The sequence below is a fragment of the Mustelus asterias genome, chromosome 13 (assembly GCF_964213995.1).
Source record: "Mustelus asterias chromosome 13, sMusAst1.hap1.1, whole genome shotgun sequence".
Lineage (NCBI taxonomy): Eukaryota > Metazoa > Chordata > Chondrichthyes > Carcharhiniformes > Triakidae > Mustelus > Mustelus asterias.
The window spans coordinates 18,286,144-18,299,824 of NC_135813.1; the positions used below are offsets into that span (position 1 = coordinate 18,286,144).

The 13,681-nt window shown below is 43.8% G+C and overlaps 1 protein-coding gene across 2 annotated transcripts in view; it reads right to left on the reverse strand.

Annotated features, from left to right (window-relative positions):
• LOC144502478 (LIM/homeobox protein LMX-1.2) overlaps positions 1-13,681 on the reverse strand; it is a 192,359-nt gene that overhangs the window by 11,144 nt on the left and 167,534 nt on the right. For both annotated transcript variants that reach the window (XM_078226439.1, XM_078226438.1), the window contains 2 exons: positions 7,529-7,761; positions 368-546 (listed from right to left, as the gene is read on the reverse strand). In XM_078226439.1, coding sequence (XP_078082565.1) covers positions 368-546; positions 7,529-7,761 — 412 coding nt within the window. The remainder of the gene's footprint in view (positions 1-367; positions 547-7,528; positions 7,762-13,681) is intronic.

Genomic DNA, 13,681 nt, shown 5'->3' on the forward strand with positions numbered 1-13,681 from the left:
TGCAGAGAGCTGGGAATGCCAAGCCCCCAGGCCTTGCCTTGCAAGGATTTGGCATCACCCTCAACCTCTGCCTCCACATAACTCACACCAGAAGATCATGCTGGGTCTGAGGATTGAGTTGTAAGAGGCTAAAAGACATTGGGCGGGATTTACGGCCTTGCACGTCCTGAAACCATAAAATCCCGCCCAAGCTTAATGGATCTTCCCTCTGTCCGCCCCTCGCCCACTCCGATTCCCGTGGCGGGTGGGGCAGTAAAATTCTGACCATTGACTTGCCTTTGCACTGAAAATTTCTTGTGTGTTTGTCTAAAAACTAACAGGTAAATTGCATAACTACATGCACCGAACAATAATTGAGGACCCTTACTTTTCTGCAAGGTTTGGAAGAAACTTCGAATGATGCTTTAAATGCTCTCCTCTGCTGTGTTGTCAGGATTGTCCTGGGCCGCTTTGGCCTTCTCTGATCCTTCGCGTCTTCGCAAGCCTTTCCCTGAATTCCCTGAATTTTATTTGGCTTAATGTCAATATCTTCATCGTCACTTTTCACTGTAAATGCATCAAATGAAATACCATTCATTGTCAATTTAAACATTTACAGAATTGCCCACAGATACAATGATTGGGGAAAATTAGTCTTTTATTTTAAAAAAAACTTTTTTCAGGCTGAAGGATTGTTATTTCTGTATTCATTCAAACACTTACTGAGAACTCAAGGACCCAAAGGTCTGCCATTAGGCTTAAAGTGATTCCCCTTTCATTATTTTACCTAAATAATATGCACTCATCACCAAGAAGAGCACACCTCCTCCACCAGTGTGGCATTTTCCATTGGTGACACCGGGGCCTCTCGGAGTGCGATTGTTAATTTATTGCCAAATTAGGATTCATTATTTTCAGTGTGGGCTTATATACACCAGGAGCCTTGTTGAGCAACTTAGGACAATGATTCAGGCAATCACAGAAAATAAGTAATACTTTTTAGTCACAGCAACATCCAAGATAGGTGTTTAACAAATGTGCCTTAACTGGCAGTATAGCATTTCGCACATTGATGTACCCTGAATTTGTCTTCACAAAATACTACTTCAACTGACAGACATATATATAAAACAGAAACTACATTTTATAGAGAGAAGAGAAAATGCTCCAGGTGTTAGCACTGCTGCCTCACAGCACCAGGGACATGGGTTCAATTCCCGACTTGGGTCACTGTCTATGTAGAGTTTGCATGTTCTCCCTGTGTCTGTGTGGGTTTCCTCCGGGTGCTCCGGTTTCCTCCTACAGTCCGAAAGACATTGTGGGCGGCACAGTGGCATAGTGGTTAGCACTACTGCCTCACAGAGCCAGGGACCCAGGTTTGATTCCCGTCTTGGGTCACTGGCTGTGTGGAGTTTACATGTTCTCCCCGTGTCTGCGTGGGTTTCCTCCGGGTACTCGGTTTCCTCCCACAGTCCAAAGATGTGCGGGTTAGGCGGATTGGCCATTCTAAATTGCTCCTTAATGTCAGGGGGACTAGCTGGGATAAATGCGTGGGGTTATGGGGATAGGACCTGGGTGGGATTGTGGTCGGTGCAGACTCAATGTGCCAACTGGCCTCCTTCTGCACTGTAGGATTCTATGGTTCTACATGCTGGTTAGGTGCATTGGCCATGCTAAATTCTCCCTGATTGTCCCCGAACCGGCGCTGGAGTGTGGCGACAAGGGGATTTTCACAGTAACTTCATTGCAGTGTTAATGTAAGCCTACTTGTGACACTAATAAATAAACTAAAAAACTTGTGATTTGATAATGAGGATCATTTCAAAATCCTGTTTTTAATTGGATTTGGATTTCTGGATTGATGGGGACAAGCACTGAGGGCAGGGTTTTTAGCCCCCATTGGGTCCAGGAACGGAGGCAGGTGAGCACTAAAGATAGCGCTGCTTGCCAATATGTGTGTTCCCTGGCTCCATCCCACCCTGTGCCATTTAAACGCAAGTGGTGGCAGCCAAGAAGGTGCATTGAGGGCCATTGACGGAAGCTGACTAGGATTTTCCAGTCAGTCTCCAGGTTCCCGCAGAAGGCCGGAGCCAGTTTGTTTGCCCAGAGGCAGCCTTCCAGCAGCAGATTGGGAGGCCAGTGCTCTGGGCAGGTTCAGAGACCTTCCTTGCCTGTTTAGGATCAGCTGCAGGCCACTCTGTGGAAAGGGTGCTTCCCCTCTCCGACCCTCCTACCCTTACCCCAGTGTGGCAGCCTGGCTGCGAATCATAGATCATCCCTTCAGTGCAGAGGGAGGCCATTCAGCCCAATGAGTCTGCACTGACCCACCTGTTTTTTTAAATCTATCCAGGCCCTATCCCCGTAACCCCACATATTTACCCCACTAATCCCCCAAACCTACACATCTTGGGACGCTAAGGGGCAATTTAGCATGGCCAATCCATCTAATCTGCACATCTTTAGGTTGGTACCTACCATCCGACTCAAGAACAGCTTCTTCCCTGCTGCCATCCGACTTTTGAATGGACCTACCACGCAATAAGTTGATCTTTCTCGACACCCTAGCTATGACTGTAACACTATATTCTGCACTCCTTTCCTTCTCTGTGAACTGTATTCTTTGTCTGTATAGTGCGCAAGAAACAATACTTTTCACTGTATACCAATACATGTGATAATAATAAATCAAATTAGATCAAATCAAAATCTTTGAAGTGTGGGAGGAAACTGGAGCACCCGGAGGAAATCCTCGCAGAAACGGGGAGAATGTGCAAACTCCACACAGACTGTCACCCAAAGCCGGAATCGAACCCAGATCCCTGGCGCTGTGAGGCAGCAGTGCTAACCAGCGTGCCACCCAAATGCCTATTCTTTTCAATTTCAAAATTAAAAAGAAATTGGAGAGAAGGCGCTTCCATTTGGGGCGCCCTCTCTCTTACCTATCTGTCATTGCTCTCATTACCCTCCAACTTCGAAAGCCCACCCGCAATCCTTAATTGGATGGTGAGTCCGCCCTCTGGCCACAAATTGGCCAATTCAGAGAGACTATTTCCCTCACAGTGCGAGCTTCCGACCCCCACTGGAGCCTGATGTCGGAGATCAGAAGCCAAATGGAAAACCCTGCCCCAAATCTCAGTTTGAACCATTTCCTCCACTCTGCAGCGAGCTCATTTGCGAAGGACAGGCATAAACTGCACACAAATGAATCTCCCTGTCGCTGATATGCCTGCTGTTGTCTGTGCATTTTGTTTGATGTCTATATTTATGGTACAGCACCACTTGCACAGGGAGGTCTCACTCGTAGCTTAGTGCTGCTCTTAAAGGGGTTGGAGAGAGGCGAATTCTTAACTTTGATGGTTTCACAATCAGTCAGTTCCAACCTCCACAACTTGTGACTTTGCTTTTCGACTTCTCGCATTCACTTTCCCTGACACGCTGCACTTACTCTAACCCTCACAATTCATGTTAGCCTTCCAGAATAAGGAATGACTATGAGTGAACATTTTTCATACTTCACTGTAAGGGAGAACTCAAATGGAGGACTTACTTAAAAAGAATGAAAAAAGAAATGGATTCTTCATGTAAAAATGTGGCTTCTCCCAGTGAAAGAGACTTACTTAAAAATGAGTTTAAAAGTTTAAAAGTTTGTTTATTAGTGTCACAAGTCATTTTCCATTAACACTGCAATGAAATTACTGTGAAAATCCCCTTGTCGCCACACTCCGGCGCCTGTTCGGGTACACTGAGGGAGAATTTATCATGGCCAATGTGTCTAACCTGCACGTCTTTTGGACTGTGGGAGGAAACCGGAGCACCCTGAGGAAACCCACGCAGACACGGGGAGAACATGCAGACTCCACACAGACAGCGACCCAAGCCGGGAATCGAACCTGGGTCCCTGGCGCTGTGAGGCAGCGGGTACCAAGCTACCCTCAGAGATCTGAATGTTATGAAATTTTGGAAGTTACAGTTTAAAGATTACTATTTCAAAAATTGTCTATAATACTAGAAAATATGAAGTGAACCAACAGTTTTTTACTAAGTTCTGGAAAAGTGAACCAGCTGGATGGAAAGTGATTTATTTTAATGCATTTCACCACAGTCTTTGTATCTTACTGGCCCTCCAGGATCATCTCCCTTTATTTCAATTCAACATATTTATGTAAGGATCAAACACTGGCTCACTCACTTTAATAGTTGTGTCATTATTAACTTCCTGAAATGCCATTTAAATTTAATGGCTTTCTAAACCTGAAAACTCCTAGTCTTTGGAGAGTTATCGCGGGGTCTGGCATCACAGGTTCATATTTTTAAATTTGCTATCCCAAGCGAACACATCCAAAATGGTTTTTAAAAAGTGCAACAGTCTGCGAGGAAAAACTGTGTCCTTTCCCCACACACAGCATTCGCTCGCTCTCTGCTGATATGAGTCTTTCTTTGATCATCTGTTTTTGATCACTCAAAACCGGAGAGCATTTTGGGCTCTTGCAGCTGAATGTTATAAAGGTTAGTTAACTATTGGTGTTCCTTGGTGCCATATTTACATCTGGGCTGTTAATCAAACATGGAATTTGCCCTAGTCCACTTTGAGTTAAGATGGAATGTTCCAGAAAACAAAAACAGGCACACGGAGATGCTTTGACAAATTCTTTGACAGTTGTCTGCAACAAAATAAGGACCAGCTGTAGCTAATACCACAAATTGAGTAATGGGCGTGGATGTTTAGTGGGTGCATTGAGTTGTGTGACACACTGCTCCTTATCAAAGCTAAACAAAACAAACCTCGCTAGTTACACGTGGAGCAATTTTTATCCATAACTGATTCAAAATGTTATACTGCTCACTGAACACCAACTGAAATAGGGAGAGTAACAGCAGAAAGGAAACGCAAGTTCTGACAAGCAACACTAGATGCTAATCTTCTATTTGTTCATGATCATTGGAGTTTGCGACATTTGGAAGGATTGCAGCAGAGTAAATCATTTGGAACTTCTGAATGCCAACCAGCGCTCAAATAAAATGAGAAACAAGTATGGGAATGCTGCAGAGTGTGGCTCTCAAGATTAACTTTGGACCCAAATGCTCAGTGGAATTTCCATATCATTTCATCCGCTGCTGCAGATGCCATTTGGCGTCATTGCCAATCCACATACTGGTCTCAGGGAGATGCCAGATGGCATGACGCTGAGGTTGGGAGAAGTGGTGACAGAAAACAAAGACAGTGGGTGGGATTTTCTGGCCACTTCCTGCTGGCAGGATCTTCCCCCACCGAAGTTGAAGGTCCCGCTGACCCCCATGGCGGGTTTCCCAGTGGAGGGACGGGCGAGTTGTGCAAATGGTCATTGACTGCAGGAATGGAAAATCTCGCCAGCATCCAACCAATGATGGTCCGCCTCTGCCGTGGCTGGGGAGGGGTGGGAGGGTTGGGAAATTCTGGATAGAGTTACACTGGGGCAGTGAATCATTGGTCAGCTCTCAGCTGGACTATGCGTCCAATTCTGGACGCAACTCTTTGGGAAGAATGTGAAAGCTTCGGATAGAACGCAGAGGAGATCTACTAGAATTGGACCAGGGATGGGACAGGGAGATGCAGAGAATAGAGGAACTGGGATTGTTCTGCTTAGAGCAAAGGTGGTGAAGGACAGATTAAATGGAGGCATTCAGTTATGAAGGGGTTTTAATGAAATAAGGAGAACCTGTTTCCACTGTGTTAAGCCTGTGTATGGTTTGCTTCATTGATGCAAAGACTTTATTTTAAGATATTTCTGCCTATGCAACTACATTTAAGCCTAAAAAACTTAACTTGACCACATTTTAAAACTCAGAAGGCATGCTGGGTTAGCTGGAACATTGACTGCATTTTTTGAAAGTACAATGCAAGCAAAAACAGGCCTTTTTATAAGCCAAACAAAGGTTTTCATAAACAACATCTGTGAGGCCGCGAGATAAGGATGGATATATTGTGGAACTGTGTGTCCAGCTAGCAGACTGTTTTCGAGAGCTGTTCAGTCTGTTTGGAGATCTGCTTTGATCAGTACGGGGCTGGCAGAAAAAACCTCTTTCTCTCTCTCTCTCTCTCTCTTTCTCTCTTCTCTCTTTCTCCAGTTTTTCTGTCTCTGTTTGCTTTTGTAATGATCTAATTTTAAGTTCTGTTCAATAAAAGAAACTCATTGTATCAGTGCTGTCTTCGTCTATTCTAAGGAATGAATGGATTCGAAACACTGGCAGGAGGGTTGGTAAGCAGAAGACATAGATTTGCAACAATTAGCAAGAAAGGGAGAGGAGGATTTTTTATTTTAAAGTCGCGAGTTGTTATGATCTGGAATGCACTGCCTGAAAGGGTGGTGGAACAGATTCAATAAAAACGTTCCAAATGCAATTCGATCTATACTGGAGAGGCTGAAAACATTTGCAGGGCTACAGGGAAAGAGTGGAGGGATGGGATTGATTGGATAACCCTTTCAAAATGTTGGCATAGGCATGATGTGACAATCGGTTTGTTCTCAGATTCTATGTGTTAAATTCCCAAAACCAAAGAAAACGTATCCGCTGTGAGATAATGTCTCCAAAACATCTGATGAAATGGTTCCCTAAAAAGCCCCCTTCCATCCACTTGGCAATTTTGGTGCGAACACAGCCATTAAAATATGCAGGGCTGTGCAGGACATTGTCACGACAACCGATGACTACAGTATGGCATCACATGCTGATCATATGATCTATTTTGATCGGTGTAGGCTTGGAGGGCCAAAGGGCCCGTTCCTGTGCTGTACTTTTCTTTGTTCTTTGTTGTTCTTTGTATTTTCCAATTAGACTATGTTCCCAAACACTCCAGACAAGGCTGGGCCTTTAGATGGCCTAGTGGTATTATTGCTAGACCCAGGGCCGAATCCCGCCATGGCAGATGATGGAATTGGAATTCAATTTTAAAAATATGGAATTAAGAATCTACTGATAACCAGGAACCCATTAAGATAAAAGCAAAATACTGTGGATACTGGAATGTGAAACAAAAACAGAAAATGCTGGAAAATCTCAGCAGGTCTGACAGTATCAGAGCTGACGAAGGGTCATCCAGACTCGAAACGTTGTCTCTATTCTCTCTCTACAGATGCTGTCAGACCTGCTGAGATTTTCCAGCATTTTTTGCTTTTGTACCATGAAACCATTGTCGACTGTTGGAAAACCCATCTGGTTCACTAATGTCCTTTAGGGAAGGAAATCTATCGTCCTTACCTGGTCTGGCCTACATGTGACTCCAAAGCCACAGCAATGTGGTTGATTCTCAACTGCCCTCTGAACAAGGGCAACTAGGGATGGGCAATAAATGCTGGCCCAGCCAGCGACGTCCATGTCCCACGAATGAATAAAAAAAACCCAAGTTAGTTATTTACAGGGGGATAAGAAAATTTGGTTTATGCCGTGATATCATATATTTTGTGCACACTGCAAGGGTTTAAGAGCAAAGTTAGGCATGCGGATTAAAATAATTGAAGCGACAGCGGTGGATGTTTCCCTGTGGGAAATGCTTGGATTGTGCCATCTTTACCTGAGTCAGAATCATCAGGGCTAACGGAACTCAACAGCTCCTTTTCTTTCTCGTAGTCGCTTTTGCAAAGCAGCTGTCCCTCTTTCAAAACATACTCATCTCCTTTTCTCAGCTGTCTTTCACAAACGCAGCAACAAAAACAGCTCAGGTGGTAAACGCACTCTAAAGCTCGCATCACAAACTCTGTGGGCGCTATCTTCTCCATGCAGCCGTTGCATTTCGTGGCAAACAACCTGGAAAAGACAAGACGGGTCTGAGACATTGCAACTTGCTTGTGCATCAAATATTCATAGAATTATAGGATTCCTAAAGTGCAGGAGGAGGCTATTCGGCCCATCGAGTTTGCACTCACTCTCCAAAAAAAACATCTTACCTAGTACCACTCCTGCCCTATCACCGTAACCCCCCACCTCCACATTTACCATGGCTAATCCACCTCCCTTACACATCTTGGGTCACTAAGGGCAATTTAGCATGGCCAAGCCACCTAACCCGCACATCTTTGGACTGTGGGAGGAATGATGTGGAGATGCCGGCGTTGGACTGGGGTAAACACAGTAAGAAGTTTAACAACACCAGGTTAAAGTCCAACAGGTTTATTTGGTAGCAAAAGCTGTGTGGCTTTTGCTACCAAATAAACCTGTTGGACTTTAACCTGGTGTTGTTAAACTTCTTACTGTGGGAGGAAACCAGAGCACCTGGAGGAAACCCACACAGATACAGGGAGAACGTGCAAACTCCACACAGACAATCGCCCAAGGTCGGAATGGAACCCGGGTCCCTGGAGCTGTGAGGCTCTGTGAAGAATATTGGGAAGGTTAACATCAATTTGGATTAATATTTTTGCCTTAATTGAATGGACATTCTGGGAGCAGTTTTCAGCCTATTGAACTGTTTCATATGGATTTTGAATTGTAATATTATGAGCGATTTGTATGAGCTGCCACACTATCAATGGTGCTTTATATAATTTATTTGTACTATTCTATGTGGTAGTGGGCTAAAGGACTATTCCAGAATTTGGGCATAGCATTTAGGTTGACTCTTCTGAGAAAGAATTGCATCTGAGAGATGCTTTCATAGAATCCCTTTCAGCCCATTGAGCCTGCACCAACAACAATCCCACCCAGGCCCTATCTCTGTAATCCCACGTATTTACCGCACTAATCTACCTGATTAAGGGGCAATTTATCATGGCCAATCAACTAAACCCACACATCTTTGGAGTGTGGGAGGAAACCGGAGCACCCAGAAGAAACCCACACAGACACAGGGAGAACATGCAGACTCCGCACAGACAGTGACCCGAGGCCGGAATTGAACCTGGGTCCCTGTTGCTGTGAGGCAGCAGTGCGTGCCACCGTGCTGCCTGCGCTTTCTTTCCAACTGATGGCGTACTGGTATAGAACACCCTATGGAATCATATGAAGAGTAGAAGTGTGGCCCTGGCCAACATTCCTCCCAAAACCAGCACCACAGATAGCAGATGGATGGGTTAGTCTACTCCATTGCTGTTTGTGAGGTGGTGCTATGTGTGCATCTGCTGATATAACACAGCAATAATTACATATCGCAAGTAATTCACTGGATGACAGTCTGTAAACATGGAGAATGGGATATAGTACTGCATAAAGATTAATTACTTTCTCTTGTTCGCACAAGGAACCAATGCAGAGGTATGCCTGAGTAAATTCAACATTTTTAAAAGTTACTTTTTCAAACATTTCATGGATGTAGCAGTCTAATTTTCATAATCCATTGACTGCGCCAAATTGTTTAAAAGCATCTGATATTAAAGCAATGCGCACTATTTATTGTTCCCACTAAATCTCATTCCTTTTCCGAATGGTTTACTCAGTCCTCATGTTTCATTTTGATTGTAAACACAATACTAACAATCCACATAAGTCAGGCACCAGATTTTTGAAGTAAAAGATAGAAAGAGTTGCATTTATGTAGCACTTTTCATGACCACAGTTCATTCCAAAGTGCTTTACAACCAATGAAGTACTTTCGAAGTGTAGCCACTGTTGTAACGAAAGGAAATGTGGCAACCAGCTAACATACAGCAAGGTCCCAAAGATGGCAATGTGATACTAGCCGGATAACTTATTTTTCTAGTGAAGATTGAAGAGTAAATATTGGCCAGGTCACCGGTGATATCTTCCACTTCTTCAGAATTATGCTATGGGACCTTTAAGATCCTGAGAGTAATGTGTGCAGGTACAGCAGGCAGCAAAGACGGAAAATAGTATGTTGGCCTTCATAGCAAGAGGATTTGAGTACAGGAATAGGGATGTTTTACTGCAATTGTATAGGGCGCCGGTGAGGCCACACCTGGAGTATTGTGTGCAGTTTTGGTGTCCTTATCTGAGGAGGGGTGTCCTTGCTATAGAGGGAGTACAGCAAAGGTTTACCAGAATGGCAGGTCTATCATATGAGGAAAAAGTAAATCAGTTATGATTGGAGTTCATTGGAGTTTAGAAGAGTGTGAGGGGACCTCATAGAAACTTATAAAATTCTAACAGAATTAGACAGGGTAGACTCAAAGATAGTTCCTGATGGTGAGGGAGTCCAGAACTAGGGGATCATAGTTTGAGGATAAGGAGTAAACCTTTTAGGACTGAGGTGAGGAGAAATTTCTTCACCCAGAGGGTGGTGAATGTGTGGAATTCACTACCACAGAAAGTAATTGAGGCCAAAACATTGTGTGATTTTGAGAAGAAATTAGATATAGCTCTTGGGGCTAAAGAGATCAATGGATATGGAGGGAAGGGAAAATCAGGATATTGAATTTGATGATCAGCCATGATCAAAATAAATGGTGGAGCAGGCTTGAAGAACCGAATGGTCTAATCCTGTTTCTGTTTACTATGTTTCTATCCACCTGAGAGAGCAGATGGGACCTCGGTTTAATGTCTCACACAGGAGATGATACCTCTGGCTGTGTCGCATTCCCACCTTACTCCTGCACTCAATTGTCAACTTTGATTTTTTTTTGTATTCACATCCTGGAGTGGGATTTGAACCCACAACGTTCAGACTCGGAGACAGAAGTAAACCGAGATACACCTGACAAATAAGTAGCGTGCTGAGCAACATAAAGAAATATATTGTGTACGGACATTTAATTGATCCGTTGCTCTCAGAAAATGAAATTGTTATGGAGTAAAAAGGTTAAGCTAACCTCAAGGAATAAATTAGATTAATTCATCTTTCATAAGTTTACAGGATGTGACTTTGGCTCTATGTCAGTTCAGGCAAGGATTCGAGGAGCTCGATGCTACAATTATTTCTATTCGGGGTGTAAATCCTTCCATGCTCACTGAAGTCGCCCAGGCCACACACCATCTGCAGCGCAGACAGTGGGTTGCGGGCAGCTCACAGGATTTCATCACTCACACTTCTCAGTCACGTGCTGGGAGGCACAGGACAGTGCTTCCCGGTTTGGATCCTCCTGTGGGATCTCCCCACAGCAGCAAGCCAGAGAACAGAAACTCCACAGCATCAGGGAGGCCAAATCGGTGACCCCACCCATCCACACCAGCTGTAGTGCCATCCATTGATAATTCGACACAGTGCCAACCCATGCAATAAGCATTCTTAATCCCCAGGTTAATATTCAAATAAAATCATCCAGGGCCTTCCACAACCTCACACAGATCAAAGGAGCCATTTTGTGAGGTAGTTGGGATATCAAATGAAACGTTATGGTATTTCTTTACCAGCCTTACCAGAGAAGCTGAAATTGGGCACATTATCATATTATACCCCAAGAATTGGGAAAATCCTTCTGCATGGACTGAGCCCCAGTGCACTCCTGGCCATTGCAGGAGGGCTCCGAAAGCTAATGATATTTGCTACCAAATAAACCTGTTGGACTTTAACCTGGTGTTGTTAAAACTCTTACTGTGTTCACCCCAGTCCAATGCCGGCATCTCCACATCATTGCAGCCTTTGGCAGAGACTCGCGTTGAAGATTTTGATATTTTACATTGGTATTGTCTTCAAAGGAAAACAATCGCACATACATATATACCTACATATAGTGCCTCGCCAGACTGCCAGGCATCCCAAAACATTTACAATCAATGAAGTACTTGTGAAGTGAAGCCGCTGTTGTAAGGTCGGAAGTGTACCAGACATTTTGTACATACCATTTGATTAGATTTCATTTATTATTGTCACATGTATTAACATACAGTGAAAAGTATTGTTTCTTGCGCGCTATACAAAGCATACCATTCATAGAGAAGGAAATGAGAGAGTGCAGATTGATCCTCCAAGTAGCAGTGGGATACTGTGCACTCTTATCCAAGAGTGTGGCATGGTGGCACAGTGGTTAGCATTGCTGTCTCATAGTCATGATGTGGAGATGCTAGCGTTGGACTGGGGTTAACACAGTAAGAAGTCCCACAACACCAGGTTAAAGTCCAACAGGTTTATTTGGTAGCACAAGCCACAAGCTTTCGGAGCACTGCCCCTTCATCAGTTTAGTGGGAGTTGTGTTCACAAACAGGGCATATATAGACACAAACTCAATTTACTAGATAATGGTTGGAATGCGAGTCTTTACAGGTAATTAAGTCTTAAAGGTACAGACAATGTGCGATGTCGATGATAGCTATGATGTGGAGATGCCAGCGTTGGACTGGGGTAAGCACAGTAAGAAGTCTCACAACACCAAGTTAAAGTCCAACAGGTTTATTTGGTAGCACAAGCCACAAGCTTTCGGATCTTTAAGACATGATTACCTGTAAAGACTCGCATTCCAACCATTATCTAGTAAATTGAGTTTGTGTCTATATATGCCCTGTTTGTGAACACAACTCCCATTCACCTGATGAAGGAGCAGTGCTCTGAAAGCTTGTGGCTTGTGCTACCAAATAAACTTGTTGGACTTTAACCTGGTTGTGAGACTTCTTACTGTCTCATTGCACCAGGGACCCGACTTCGATTGCCCGGTCTCAGATGAATGTCTGTGTGGAGTTTGCACATTCTCCCCGTGTCTGTGTGGGTTTCCTCCGGGTGCTCCGGTTTCCTCCACAGTCCAAAGATCTGCAGGTTAGGTGGATTGATCATGCTAAATTGTCCCTTAGTGTCCCAAGATGTGTAGGTGAGGTGATTTGGCCATGATAAATTGCCCCTTTGTATCCCAAGATGTATAGGCTAGATGGATTGACCATGGAAAATGTATGGGGTCACAGGAATAGGGTGGGGGAAAGAGCCTGGGTAAGATACTCTGTCAGAAAGTCGGTGTAGCCGAATGGCCTGTTCTGCACTATAGGATTCTAAATGTGGCGGCGATAGAATCAATAGGAGAAAAAGAGAAAGGGATATAACTAGTCACCTGTTTTAGGTGTTGGTTGAGAGATAAATGGTTGGCCAGGACACAAGGAGAGCTCTCTCTCTAAGAGTTACATGGGATCTTGTACGTTCATTCAGAACGGGCAGGCCCCAGCTCAACTTCTCAATGAAAGAATTCTAAAGCTTGCTTCACCAGGTGAATCCCCAGTCCTGCTCTTTCACAAGTTACCATTAGCCATTCTGAAAGTGTTTGTTCTATTATCAATAGGCACTTGCCCTCTTTCAGGCTGCCCCTTAGATGGCTGTGATTTTATAAATATATATTTCACTGACAAGTTTACTCATTATATCTACTCTTAAAGAAACCTTGTCAAGAAAAGCCTAAATAAAGGATTACATTCGGAAATCTTAAGCTTGCCCTGCTGCTTGTATTGTAAATGAACCACCTGTGACTTCCTACTCACGATAAGCTGTTAACTAACCTCTTTTGCTGATTTTAATTAAGCCCCAGGCTGTTGTCTAAATACAGGTGCTCTTATGCTAGAAAGTTCGGTATTTTCCTTAAGCTTAGTGGGTTAGGTATAACATCATTCAAACTTTTCACCCTGACAGCAGATTAGCCTTAACACACAACAAATCACACAAGCAAACCTTTATAATCATTTTTTAAAGTTTGCAATGATGGTTGGGCGTCAGGATGAGTTGTTCAATGCAGACTATCAGGCGTGATTGCAAACCAAGTCCTGAAATCCCAAACTAATCCACATTTGCCCACAGTGGTTAATCTTGGCAAAAGACCCATTTTCCTGAATCCGTCATTGATTCGTGTTTTGTGTTTGAGCTCTG